The following is a 14,915-nucleotide window of genomic DNA, read 5'->3' as shown; positions in this document are numbered from 1 at the left end:
TATGCTCACGTACCACGTGACGTCTGCCGCTTAAAAGAACGTTCCTCGTCTGCCGCTTCTGCCGTGAACGGCGCTGGAATTCTAAGCCCAGCAAAAAAAAAAAAAAAAAAGAAAAAAAAAAAGACCAGTAGGGAACTTCCATCTTTCAGAAGCGCTGGGATTCAAAGCGGATGGAAGCGTCGTCAACAGCAGTCCCTATAGTAAGAGACGTTTGGAGTGTTGGTGGGACAAAAAGCAGAGGAGAGATTCAATGGACCGAAGTCGTTCCATGCATAGGTAACTACAAAAGGTAGATGATATAGAGGTTTCGAGGAAGAGACCAAGAAGAGACAGGCAAACTGCTGGACTGCGATCTACAGATATATAATGCTCGATTAGCTTCTTAGGAGATCGGTTTAGCGGTGGCAAGGAACGCACGTTTTGACAGGTGGAGAACGGAGAGCCGACTGACTTTATTCAAAAGTAAAAGCAGGTTTGTCGAGTGGCCGTGGTGGTGCCCCAGTCGGGCAGCCGCTGCAGTTCCAAGAAAGAGTGGGGGGGGGGGGACAATGACCCCCACGGCGACGCAAACTGTATTTCCGGAACAAAGGGAAATGAACCCCACGGCGGGGGCAACGAAGTGACGGACGCTCGCTACAAGCTCAAATAGGCTGTGCGACTATTTGTTGCCGCCCTTTTGCGAAGGGCATTGCAGGCTGTGTTCGTGAATCTCCTTTTGCCAGCTGCTGACCTCGAGGTGTATCCACACAGTCGACTCCCCGCATTTGAGCCCCTTCCCTACTGTTCTCTTTCAATTTTTAATTGTTTCGATATAACCTTGAAAGTCGTCATTGTGCGTTTCGCTGCACAATCGATCACGCTGTCCGAGCAGGAGCTCAAGTTATCTGATCCAGAGGCCGGTCCGCCAGAGCGACATTACGAAACGAGTATGGGGATACACGCCCATTTCTCTGTCACAGCCTGTCGTCATCTGATATGGAATTTTTACTTTATTAATTTGTTCATTTATTCAAAATCCTCATGTAAGCGGACAATGTATTACAGGAGTGGAGGGAAGGGCGTACAAAACCGGTAATAAAGGCACAGACAAAGAAGTATTCAATGGAGAGAGAGAGAGGGAAAAAAAATTTATTCGGACCATCGAGCTGTTAGCAATGGGGTGAGGTTGTAAGGTTCAAAGCGCGGGATATGATAGCCAACCATGTTCAAGTCAACGTTAACTGAACGTTTCAGATAATAGCACTGCCGGTTAATAAGAACACAAAGCGTTTGGTGCGTATACAATGAGCAGAACATAAAAGTATACTGCTTTGAAACCAGAGCAGAAAATACATTTTTGCGCAAGGAAAAACATCGCAATTAGTAATAAAAGAGAGAGACAGAATAAGAAAGAGAAGTACCGTATGATGGCGGCATACCGTCAAATGAGAAGAAAAAAAATGAAAGGTTAGAGGTATAATGTACCGTGCGTATGGGTTCTCGAAAGCTTTTCTTTTTATATTTTCATGTCATTTCTTTAACTTGCACTGTGCAATGCAAGGTTGTTCTATTGTGTTGTAATGCTTCCTCGGGTCAGCTGACTCACCGCGCGTGCGCAAGGTGAGATCATTTGTGCGCGTCGCACTGCAATAAATCCTTTGTTGGAAGTTCAGCAACGCTCACTGACTTCGTCTACGGTGAATCTGAGCTGCATTTCTGTGCTGCAAAGCATTGTTTCCAACTATGCACATTGAACACCGCACTCGGCTGTCGGAACCGTCATGAGCATCCTTCGCGCGACGAATCCGTCGTAGGGTCTAATCGTCCCAAATTTAGCGCGACAGTATAGAATATCGCTTTTTTTTTTCTATTGAATAACGATCAATAAATCAGGGCCCATGTTCAGAAAAAAAAAAGTTCTTACCCTATAACTGTTCGTAAGAATAGATGCTAGCCAATAGTGATGCCAGACATTAGAGAACATTACAATAGAATATAACATTAGAGAAAGCACCCAGCCAATGACCAAACAACATTTACGAAAGAAAAGCTTTGCGAATTTGGCCTCAGATTTCCATTTTATAATACTTCACAGCTCGACGGCACATTCTTTTCCTTTCTCTTCTGTTGCATTCTCATAAAAAAAAAAAAAGGCGGCTTCATTTCTGTTGTGGTTATAGTTCTGTTGTAGGCTCTAAGTATTCATTGTGCCTCTATCTATTTTGGTACCCGCGTTAGCCGGGCAACTACTGCACCTTTCTATACAAAAACCCCGACGTGGTAGAACTAAAAAAAAAGTTTGTGCAACAATGTTTTTAACGTATAGGCTAGCGGCTACAGCTGGCACTGACAAGGTCGGTCGGCGCCATGTTGTAAGGCAGAAACACTAGGTGATTCTTATTGTAGTAAATGACCACATGCTGCTTAACTGCTATAGTGTATAAAGCGTCGACTGCGATACAATCGACAACATGCGGTCCCCTTTGTTTTATACTGCTTCAACGAGAATGCCCACGCAACGCAAGAACGTTCCAAGCTCTGGGACAAGGCGTCACAAGACTATAGCGCCCACGTTTACCGTCACCCGGTATTTCCGCAAAGACTGGAAAAGTTAAAGCTCTCTGTTACTGAGATCAGTTGTTCGACGCTGCTAGGCCTAGGGAGACAGCCCCGGGCGGCACGGTGGTTGTAGCTCCGAGGAGGGAAACCTGCCAATTTCCACCTAACAGATGGCGCCACAGAATTTATCGTCGCAACAGCGCCACCTTCGGGCTTCCGCGTCAGATCTTGGTAGGCAGCAAGCAGTTGTCTGAAGGCTAAGCGCGCTTTCAAGGCGATACAGATCCGGAAGGAACAAAAGAGAAAAAAAAGTATAAATAATAAAGTACTAAACAACTGTAATGTAACATTCTCATATACTAAAGACAACTCCACGATCACGGCGAGGTTCGCGGTGGCCGCGCGCACACGGCACGAGCCTTTCCCGCCGAGTATATGCATACTCATACAGCACAATCAAAACGAGTCACCGCGGTGCGGCAGTGCATGACTACGGCGTTCAGCTGCCGAGCGCCAGGTCGCGGGTTCGATTGCCGGCCGCATTCCGACGGGGTCGGAGTCAAGGCAAAGACGGCCGTGCGCTCGGATCGATGCGCATATCAACAAAAAAGAAAGAAAGGAAAACGCGAGTTGGTTCCAAGTTTAGCCTTAGCCCTCGATTCTACTACACGACGTTTCCCACACATAGCCCACTGTGCATGCAAACCCGTACGTGGCATGGCTATACGTCGGAGGCTATGCGAATGGCAAGCGAAAATCCGCAAGTTGGAGGAGGTTTCACGAAAGCGGAAGGCTCATTCACCGGACAGTATACATATATAGCAGACAGCTACAAAGTAAACCCTCACGGGTTTTGTTTATAAGGGTCTTTCTACAAATGAAAATCTAAAAGCACATAAAGGTGTTCTACGTATACATCCGAGCAACACAGCTATATACTACGAAAGTGTGCAAAAAGCGCGCAGGATGAGGAAAGGCACAATATATGCGTTAAAGCACGCCTCCGAGTAACAGTTTTGAAGAGGTCGAATTCTTATCGATGTTTGTACACGTGCGCGGCTCGGTTAGTGGCACTTCATATGCAATCATGTGTGATCGCCCTTTTCCAGATTCCCTAGGTGTTTGTCTCTTTACAGTGTAGTATTCCGCGCGCAGCACGCGACAAACGTCAGTTGCAGGTCCCCGCTTTGTCGTCCATGTGCTTGCTTTGTCCCGTATGGGTTTCTCGAAAAGAAACCGTCGAGGCTGGAGTAGAGATGCAAAATTTCCGGAAATTTTGAGCAATCGAAAAAAAACCTGTTTTTTTCACGTTTCTTTCCCGAAATTTGGGAAAAATGGAAAAGAACAAATTTTCTTTAGCATACGGCAGTAGTTTATTGGCAAATGTCAAAAGCCATAACTCTCCTTACGTAAATAACAGGAGTGAAATGCTTTCTGCCTTTTCACAATGGAATGCAGGGTTTAACAGATCGAAGGCAGACCAGAAGTATCACCGCGAACGCGTTCAGTTCTCTGTGAATCGGTGCGGCTTCCTAGAATTGTTACGGCACTTCAAACAAGGAACAAAGAACACTGAAATGTCTCTTCTGTGGATATTTCGTCGTGGCTTCGACTATGGAAACATTGGTCGAGATGGTAAAACGATGAAGTTCTACCTCTTATTCAGAGTCAGTATCACTGACTTCATCTGTAGCATTCTTCATTATGTTGAGATGTGCGTGTACAAAAACAAGCTTTTGCACCGTTTCATTACGCAGCCTGTTCCTACGCAGAGTATGAATGTTGGCCAAGTCGGACCAGTTCCGCTCACAAGCAGCTGATGATGGTGGAATCTGTAAAACGTTCGAGCCAGAGGCATCACTGTTTTACTGGTGCAGATTCCCTCCCACCATGTTGAAGGAGGCATGTGGTTAGCCGAAGCCCATATTCCGGACCTTGACCATATGCTTGAATTCGTCCTGTATTCTGCCACATCCAGTGACAGCGGATCCCCGTATCCCGCCAACGGTCTCCCCGACCTTGAAGGGCATCCACACGTCGGAAATTGGCCGTACCATTGCAGAATTTGCTTCCACACGGCTTTATATGCGGACTTCCGCCACAGGTTGCACACGTGTACGGCGGAAAGTCAAGGTTGAACAATAACGGGAACCAAACCATGAGAAACCGCCCCCGAATGACGGAGCTACGCTAACGCTGGAGCTGACATTATGTGACGTCGATGGCGAGTGGCCAGCCGCCGTTTGGTGTTTCCGTATCATGTGCGACGTTTCGGTTTCGCGTTCAGTGTTTCCGTTTCACATTCAACGCTGGATGTCGCCTAAGCTTTATTTCTGTACGCTTTTCCCCGCGGAAATTTTGCCCAATTTTTCCAACTGCGCCGGAAAAAACGAGAAAAAACCTGTTTTTTCCGGAATTTTCCCGTTTTTTTCCGCACTTCGCATCTCTAGGCTGGAGAAAAAGAAAGTTCGTCCTTGTCCGGAGATCTAACCAACTCACTCCCGCGGCGGTCGCGGTGACGTCTTGGCTAACAAGGAAGCTAGCGCGTCGCAGAGTGAGGCACAACTCGAAACCATCATGTGTTTTCTTTACGGGTGTGCTATATTCAAAAGATTTCGAATAGAAATCGCACAGCCTTTGCCATTCGATTAGAAATTAAACTATTCAAAGTTACGAAACATTCATTCCTGTCAAATACACATTATCAGGGATATAACAGAAGCTGTTGCAGTACGTACAGGGATCAAAACCGATGCTAGTGCAGGCTCAGCGATTTTGCCGCAGAGGTGAAGCGGTTGTAAATGTAACAGCTGCTGAGCGAACGCATCGAACAGATCACTTCTTTAGTTATTTGCCAGTCATTAATGGGACACTAACAAGAAATCTGATTACACCCGTATCAGTAAAGTCTTCTTTTACAGTTATACAATACGAAAAACGCTACTCTTGCCACGAGAGGAGGCTTCGTACGCAAAAAAAAAAAAATAAATAAATAAACTGAAAGAACGGATGGCGACGCCGCCGTGAAGTTTCCGCACTAGATTGCAGTGACGTCATGGATTTTGACAACATCTGCGAGGGCCTATAGTTAAATCTCCTATCGGTAAAAATGGCCTATACTGTGTTCCAATATATTCAAAGATTGAACATAACCAGTCTCGGGAACTTTTACTGAGCCAACGCAACTCAAGCCCGAAAAAAAAAAATACTTTGAAATCCGTCGCGTTACGCGCACGTATCGGCGCTGGGTGTTTCGGCGTGAAATGAAAGAAACGTAACTTTAATTTTCTCTTCTAATTTTAACTTTTTATCATTAAATTAACGAAAATTAAGTTTTCATATAAGTCCTTATCATAAGCTGACTTCAACTCTCACTTCAGTGCTCCTTAAATAAGCATATACCTCGCCTTATTCAGCCTACGAATTTGGTGTCTCTATGTAGGCATAAGCAAATTCATTATTCGGTCAATCTTGTCACGTGTGGATTCCTTTAAAACGATACGCGGTGTCGTAATACTGTACTTAACTCCTTTAGCGAGCACCAACTCGACTAAGTGCATGTGGTTACCTTCATTTAATTACCGTCCGTGTCAAAGAGCAGCAGCTAGGATCAGGGGTCAGTCGATCGCTTCTCGCCTACAAGCTTTTCAGTTAACCCGACTTCCAGTTGTTAACGTATCACGTGAATGAATTAAATAATGTAAATAAGCATTTTCCTTTTTGCTTCTTCCAAAGGGACTCCCCGCAACTTTGACATTTCGCACTGTTTAGAAACTGTTCAGAACAAATACGAATTTGTTCCAATTCATTATTTGGCCGGTCTCACCATGCTTCCATCCCTTTAGAACGCTGTGCGGTACTGAGGACGTATTCTCGGACGCTCACTTTAGATATATCACTTTCACAGTGCGCTGGTGGAGCAGAACCACTCGAATCATCCAACGCACCGTGGCCTGCGTAACGCGAAAGTAGGGGTGCGCGAATAGTGACATTTGAGACCTGATAAAATACGAGTGGAATAGCGCCGGAAGTGAATCGAATCCAATATCGCATACTTTTCGAATAGTTTTCGAATAATTGATAAACGTTATCACAATTAATATAAAACAATGTCCCAGTACTGTTAATGTAAGTAAGTTTCTAACATTACACAGTACATTACGAAGCTTTCTTTATTAAAAGCACAAATGGAGCATTAGGAGCAAACGGGTAGTCTCGTCGGAAAGTGCGAATGATCGCTGTACAGCCTGTACAGTATGGCTACCTAAGTGACGTAGCCTGCTCTGCTACGGAAGTTCACATGTTTTGTATATATATACTATATGACCGCGACGGTGAAACCTTACCGTACTTTTCCTCCCCATTTTATGTTGATTTGGGAGCAGTTGACGTTTTCAAATAGTCGAAAAGTATTCCAAAAATGTTCGCATTGACGAATCTGGACTATTAGAGTCGACTACCGAATCGAATAGTGCCCTATTCGATTTGTTATCCGAAAGTTTCGAATGTTCGCACACCCCTAGCGAAAGTGATCGTACCGCCGAAAGTGATCGTCCGAAAATGCGTACCTTCAATGACCTTCAGCGAACGCAACATTGTACGTGCACCTGGCAACGTCCCTTTTGTTTCATTGTTGTCATTGCCTTGTTGCCTGATCATTTTTTTTTTACAAGCTCCTTAGTTGTCCGGACGTGTAATTGTGAACGGTGTCACATTCACCTTTCGTGTAGCTCTAGTAATGACAAAATATTCGAATATATATATATATATATATATATATATATATATATATATGTGTATATGTTACCCGTAGGAACATTATTTGCGGGTTCAGCCAATCAAGTGCAGTCGTACAGCTGAAGCTCAAAAGTCAACGGCCGGCCGGGTTAAGAGGAAAATTTAGCCCCGGGACTCCTATATAAAAATACGGTTTTGTCAAGCACTTTGCAAGGCATTTCACTAGTTTGTATTTTCACTGCACTTGTTTCTGTACTTCCCCCCTCCCCCTACAGTAATGCTCAAGAGGGCGCTGTAGGCATCTGTATGAATGAATGAATAATTAATTAATTAATTAATTAATGGAGAAATATTTTATCTCGCAACCGGTGAACCGAGTTCGATTAGGTTTACCTTCTTTAAGCTAAAATCTAGAAACTGTAGTAGACGTTTTTCTTTATTTTTTGGTGAAGAAAAAGCTTTCTCACTGATTCGCATTATTAAATGTTTATTCTCTCTCTCTCTTAGGTCGTAAATTTTTTTAGTAAAAGTTGTTGAAAATTGCAAAAATTTCTAAAAGCTTAAAATTTACAACTCCGATATGTAAATGAAAAAGGATATCACAGTTCTGTAAACTGCACCTAATGCACCTAAAGCGGATAAATTTTACGCTTCTACACCCCCTCTGAAATATACCACTAGTTTGTGAGTAGAACTTTTTCAAAACCCTTGCAAGCGTTGTAACAAATTCACGTAAGCTGTAAATCTATAACTTTGTCTTTTCGTCCGCTTCAGATGCTCTAACGGATGCAGTTTACAGAATTGAGATATCTGCTTTTGGCGCAGAGTTACGAGGCCCTTAAATCTAAATTCTCCTTCCTAGAATTACGGGCATTTTACTCTCTCTCTCTCTCCTGTCAAAAGCAACAAATTTCATCCAAATCGGTCGAGCGGTTTGTCTCACAGAAGCATCTATTCTTCGTTTCACATGTATCGGAACAGGGAAATCGTACGGTATAGTTGGCCCGGAGCTGAAGCTTCCCCTTGATGACCGGATGTTCACCCGCCTCGGAAAGCAACGACGGGGATCGACAGGGGGTGGGGGGAAAGGAGGGGGGGGAGGATCTATAGATATACTTCGCTCACTTGCCCGCGTGCCGCACATTCGAGGACGTTTGAGAGTCGGGCACATCCGGAGTGAGGATGGAGTCGACGTCGCTCAACGGCCGCCATGGGAAGGGAGTATACAGGAAAGCGTAACGCAATTCATACGGCCCAGGAAAATCCCGAAAAAACAAAAAGAAAACGTGGAACAGAAGAAAGGATGTCGCTGCGTGGGCGCTCAACGCAGCTCATATACGATTTCTAGGTAAGTGAGCTGCCAGAAGAAGAAGGGAACATCCTAACATAAAACTTTAGGCTTGTTTGTTTAAATATATATATATTTTTTTCGTAAAGTGAAGGTTCCAACCCTCCAAACCTTGGGAAAACGTACTGTCAAGCGTCAGATCGGACGTCGTAAATTATTTACTACGATTACTGTTTCTACAAACCAGTGACGGCTTCGCGGTACCAGGGAGATACGTGTGTGGTGACGTCACGACACACTGACTATATGGCATTGTTCCTGCGATCGCCGCAGCTGTCGGCACGAGAGCGCAGCTTGAAGAAATGCGCGTGGCGCTCCTGTTTATTTTTTATTTTGACGAATCGCCCAACCATACCTACCCTTACAGCTGCGCGATGGCAGCAAACCTTGCTCTAATATGTCCCGACCTCACAAATAACGTCGCTATAACGCCCGTTCCGGCAATGCGAGACAAGTATAAATTCGTTTGCACATCTTGTAGATGCGTTTTCCCAACACTCAAGCTTGCTAAACGTTACGATATTGCGCGAGAAAAAAATTCTACGGATTATGCAACTTTGAAAATACGTGTCGGTACCTACTTAAACGGGCACGAATGAGGAAAGTTAATCAAATTATGTTACTAAAGTCTGGGGTTTAACGTGCGATAAACCACAATCTGATTACGATGCACGGCGCGGTTGGGGAGGAGGAAGGCACTCCGGATTAATTTCGGGCACCTTTAACGAGCATCCAATCGATGCACGGCACATGAACGAAGCGTTTTTCTGCATTCCGCCCACTTCGGAATGCGGCGGCCGCGGCGAGAATCGAACCCACTACCTCGAGTCCAACAGCACAACGACATAGACACTGGGCTACACCACAGCGGATACCAAAGAGGAATGGCTAACTACAAGAAAAAAAAACAGCTTCTGAAACATGCAAAATGACTACTCTTAATTGGCATGACATAAAATTTGGGTAAAAAAAAAAAGGACGCAAGAGAGACCGGTGATGACGCCGCCTTTAAGTTCCTGCATTAACTCGCCGTGACGCCTCAGGGAGCTTGAAAAGTGCCTATTTGAACCTATAGGTATATTCGCAAATCAGCAAAAAGGATGATCACATATTTAATTCCAAACGAACGCTAAGACTGAAGTCATCGAGTTTCGAAAATGTTTCCTCCAGCAGGCAAGACAGGGGAGGGGGTGGGGGCAAACAGGAGAAAGTAACATGAAATACGTGACGGTCACAATGACATAACCGTGCTATATGTAAGGTTACGGATCGAAATTTAATGAAGTACGGCGATCGTTTTATCCAGCAAAAAGCAACGTTTCTTTTTCAATTTATTTATTTATAATGCCATGCGAACGTTTAAAAGCATTAAAGAGGGGATTGGGTTACAAAGCATATTAAAGAGATTGCGGAGTGCAGCGCAAAATGAGTACAGAGAAGTTGACCTACATGATACTTTGGTAGGACTCCAATGAGTACAATAAATTAAGAAAAAGAATGACTGTCAATAATGTGTAACGGTCCATACCAGTACGTGGAATTGCTCTCTAGTAAGTAAAGCAAGCCTGTAAATGCATCTAAGAGAGAAGGACGAAAGGAAGGACAATACACACGTAGCGCATCAGCTCGAGCTTGAAAGAACCTACTTGGGTCTATACGTTATCGCTAATCGGTAATAAAGCATCACGTTTTATTCCAAATAAAGCTAAGACTGAAGCCACCAAGTTTCGAAAAACGTTTCCTCTAGCAGGCAAGGTCGGGACAGTGCACGAAAAGAGGCATTATCGCAGATGGGGAAACAATGTTTGCGGGGAAGTGGTTCCACTTTAGGTGACGCCCGAGAAAGTAATGACTGGGAGAATGCATTTGCGCTGCAAAGAGGGTACATGAGTCGTACGTAAGGGTGATCGATACGACGAAGACGCACAGCTAGTGTGGAGCGTACAAAGTAGCGCCGCACAGAGAGGGTTCTTTTATCGCCAATAGAGTTTGAAAAGACCACCCTACTCGTCTAAAATTATTTACGGTTGATCTTTATACAATCCCCTTTAACCTTGTCGGCGGCAAGCCAAGATTCAGTTTGGTACGGGATTGCTACAGTGTATTCCTCACGGTATAGTACTATGGATAGGTCTAGATTATGGTAAGGAAAGGGAAGAATCACGTGACAAAAAGATGGAGTAACGTTGAAGTGAATGGACAGCTGCGCTCACTAAGCTGCTTGAGAGAGAGAGAGAGAGAGAGAGAGAGAAAGCTAAATTAGTGATTGAATCAGTGAGGTTTTCGCTCCAGTGAGCAACGCCGGATGAGAGACGCCAGATATAGCGGAGAGCCCCGTATTAATTTTGACTAAGTGGGATTCCCCACGTACAGTTTGCACCCCTTGGGGGGTGTAAGAGATTTCACACCCTTAGGGGCGTACCTTTGTCCCCAGAAATAATCCGCACCTATCTTGCGAGAATATTTTTGCTTTCGACGCTGCGCTCCCGGTAATTCCAGGTGGGAGAAAGATATGACCCAGAATTGAGGATGTAAACTGTATTTAGAACGCAGGCTTCGTTCGGGGTGTCGCCCTAACACCTTTCGTCACGGAAAAGTGGAATCGAAGCAGCAGTACCGGTGACCACGGCAAATCGACCTGTTACCCCACTGCCATCAAGACGATGAGCACGCAGGCACACCTCGCTTACTGAGTAGGCTTGCCCAGCTGCAAGGACGAGACGTCGCCGCGTCGCCAAAGTCAGAGCGCAAGACGAACACGGTCTACATTGCCTAAACACATTGGATAAACGGCGAATCATACCACACGATCATCTCACACACCTGAGAGGCCGGCTTGGACTCCCCGCTGTGACCAGGCGAGCGCAGCGATATTTTCACCCCGTCCACTCACAGGCCTTGAGGCCATTCCCCCAATAAGGACGTTTGTTCTTTCTATATTTCTTTTTTAGCCTATACGACACGGGGTTCTTTAACAAGCTACATACTATTACACACTGTAGAAGAACACCGGCGTTTTCGCATTTCGTCTGCACCGAAATGCGGCCGTCAGAATCGAAGTCGTGACCTGGCGTTCAGCAGCAGAGCGTCACATATGCACCGAGTCATCGGGGCGGAGAGAGTACACTGAATGCGACCGAGGATGGACTGAACAGTGTGTCCTCGGTACATCGGAGATTCTCGCATAACGGCGGGTACGCTGAAGCTTTCATTCGAAAAACTGATTTCTCACGTTAATAACCTGAATCTGCATTGTATATATTGGAGCGCCCCTCACCAAGCTTAGGTATCGCAGGCAGACAACGCGTGTATTTCACGCGTATATCAAGCACACGTGGAAGAAGTGGAATGTTTCAGGAAGTATAATGTAAAAAAACAAACAGGATCACCCCAAGTGAAAGGCCAAGTGCACAAAGCCCTGGTAAATACACAGCGGCAGTGCTGTTTGGAGCCAAGGTGCTTCCAAGAAGTGAGGCCAACATTCAGATGTTCCGAGCAGCTTAAAGGAGTACTGACACGCCGAGTTTCCATTCTTTTGCTTTAACTGTAGGTCCTCAATCTCAAAACCCTAGAAAGAACGCTAGTAAGCCTCATAGAATACTAAATAAAGTACTACAATACATTTTTTTTTTTACGGATCAGTTTATGTTTCGTTTGCGCATAATGGCAAATAAGAATGGCCCAACAGTACCTAACAAGGCAATGTCAAAGATGGTTAAACACAAAGAAGCTGAACAAGTGGCAGGCAAATGATGTTTTGTGCACTGGCCGCAGGCTGTGCGGCGAGATATATTCGTCTTATCACACAGGCCCTTTCAGTCACAAGTTCTCACAACTGGTTCTCGTTCCTCTCACAAGATTAGTTTTGAGCCACGAAATTTCTACAGGAACCTCAGTATGCGGCCCCGCCAGCTGGTCCCTTATTCTATGGCCCCACAGGTGCGGTCAGTGGCTTCGAAACTTTTGGCAGAGACTGCAACAAAAGTGCTCTTCCCAATTAGGGGAATCACAGTAGGGGTGTAACCGCGCAGAGGGGTCACGGCTAGCCCATCGCACGGGCATTTCTGTGTGGCCGGTGTGTAACACGAAGCTATCGAAACGAAGTTTCGGACCGTGCGCGAGTATAATACGTATGCAGCAGGCGGTCGCGTATCCCTGAACGGTTTGACCTCGGCTAGATATAAGACACCTGCGCGTATTCCGCAGACCGATGACATGCTACCACCTTTACGGATATATATTATACAGCGAGCTTGTTACGCGAGCATGCAAGCATACATATAGGCGAAAATACGGGTTGCTTTACGGTTGACTTGCGAAGGCAAAACATGTTTCTGTCGCATGAAACGTTATTTAGGTGAGCGGTAATGCGAGAACGCGGTGTCCGAGCTCCAGTTTCTGTGACGAAGTAAACGTGCGCCGCGGAGAAACACAGGTGTCACTGGTTTAGGACTAAACGGGCCCGCATTTGTACCGAAACAAACTGGCCGCTCTTAAAATGAGCAAGGGTCCAAACACCGCGCAGGACGCGTAAAATTCGCACACAATGTTCGCACAAGTATGACAGCGAGACAACCATACGTAACGGGTGTGTGTGTGACAGGAGAAAACACAGCGGTGAAGCACGGGTTTCGGTGCGAAAGCTTTCGTTTCTGTCGATCAAAGGTACACTACCTACAGTTTGGGGGTTTTCCTTTTAAATCGTAGTTTTCTTTGTTTGTCTTCAAAGCAGGCCGTCAGTTAAGTAAGGAAGGGTTTAAACGCCCAAAACATGAGCCCTGCCAGTGATCACGGCGCATCGTGTTCATGAAAACGTAGCCTCAGCACAACACTTGGCAGCGCTCTACGTCGCAGTTGCGACATTTCAGGCATGTTGCGGTTCACACGCGCGAGCGGAAAGGCGCCAGAAGCGGTCAGTTGTGACAAGAACCGTTAGATTGCTGACACGTTGGCTCGCAGCCAATCGCAGGTTCGCGGACATCGCGATAGCCCGGAGCCAAGTTGCGGCGATGAAAACTTCGCGCGAAGCAGTCGAGGCGCGAGCGAACAGGCAGGCACCGGACCGGTTTGCCGGAGAGACTCACAGTTCTGATGGGTGAATCCGGAGTTTGGTTGTTTTGTTGTTTTCGTAGGAGCTCCCTCTCGCACTTGCTTCTTAGCGACTTGACCCAATCTTTTTTTACACTCCTGTTTGGCGGCTCGGGTCGAGGTTGGTCTTCACTGCAAGCACCCAAATGCCCGTATGAGTCGTAGGCCTTACGGTTTCGGCCCCACCGTCGTTCGCATAGAAGTCCAAAATTAACCGAGAACAACGAAGCAAAGAAATAATACTAGTAAATTTATTTTTTAACAGTTACACAGACTCCATACTTTTGTATAAATGTGCATGTGAAAAAACATAATGTGAGAAATCAAGGTTTTCTTGTTTTTTTGCTTGAACACAGATTATCAGACAAGTAACTTGTTTTGATTTCAAACAAAGCTATAATTTTCTAATCTTCAGGGCATTTCTACGCATTTCTACTGTAACGAACAAATTAAAACTGTAACTGTTGATCTCCGCTTGTCGTGTGCTATCCACGTCCAAGCTACCATGTGCCTAAGTTGCAAATGAATCCAATTCAAGACAATCTTGTGCCGTTGTGCCATGTGTCTCGCGTGGTGCTAGGTGCAAGCACTGTTGACCTGATGATTGTGGTTGAACAAACGTTTTTTCAGAACTGGTGTTAAAACAATGAAGGCCGACACCTGTCCAAGCCGAATATTCCAAGGGTACAGAGCCTTGGGATACGTCTGCAACCACGTGCCTTTCGTACTGCGGTATATTCACAGGCGGAAAGAGCATCTTGTCATCACGTCTATTGGGAGGTGCTTTCACACCTTCGGCGTGAGTAACAATGGTTTAAGTGTTGTGAATGCCACTGACTCGTTTTACCCCGGTAAAGCGTGTAGCGTGAACTGGAATTGTAGCACCTAACATGCCTTGCTGCCGGAGCCACATACATTTTCTGCATTTCGATCAAACTCGGAAGCACGATATTTGTGATCGGAGGTGAAGCTTCGCTTCTCTGGTTGTGGTTTTAGTTTCAGGGAAATTTTCAAGTTGTCACTGCTTGTGTGGGGTTATAGCAGCATTTTGATATCATCATATTAGGACTTATTGCCCAATGTCGTACTTTGCCAGTGTTTGAGCGATGTTATCTTGAAAAATGCTTCGGGATTAGCAGCCTACGAGCTTGTCGTTTTTACTTTTTACTAGCGAGTGTTTACGAGCTAGTAAACTCAGAAGCAG

The 14,915-nt window shown here is 45.4% G+C and overlaps 2 protein-coding genes across 2 annotated transcripts in view; one reads left to right on the top strand and one right to left on the bottom strand.

Moving 5' to 3' along the window:
- Positions 1–13,897, bottom strand: part of Rab3 (RAS oncogene family member Rab3) — a 98,930-nt gene extending 85,033 nt beyond the window's left edge. Inside the window, exon 1 of the mRNA XM_050167641.3 lies at positions 13,708–13,897. The gene's annotated coding sequence lies outside the window, so the exon portion shown is untranslated. The remainder of the gene's footprint in view (positions 1–13,707) is intronic.
- Positions 13,898–14,256: 359 nt separating this feature from the next.
- The window catches only part of LOC126517829 (WD repeat-containing protein 36), a 40,103-nt gene continuing 39,444 nt past the window's right edge, over positions 14,257–14,915 (top strand). Inside the window, exon 1 of the mRNA XM_050167631.3 lies at positions 14,257–14,510. Within this exon, the coding sequence (XP_050023588.1) occupies positions 14,358–14,510 (153 nt within the window). The 5' untranslated portion in view covers positions 14,257–14,357. The remainder of the gene's footprint in view (positions 14,511–14,915) is intronic.

The sequence above is a fragment of the Dermacentor andersoni genome, chromosome 11 (genome assembly GCF_023375885.2).
Source record: "Dermacentor andersoni chromosome 11, qqDerAnde1_hic_scaffold, whole genome shotgun sequence".
Lineage (NCBI taxonomy): Eukaryota > Metazoa > Arthropoda > Arachnida > Ixodida > Ixodidae > Dermacentor > Dermacentor andersoni.
The sequence above is the reverse complement of the archived record's forward strand: the minus strand, read 5'-3'. Positions and strand labels throughout refer to the sequence as shown.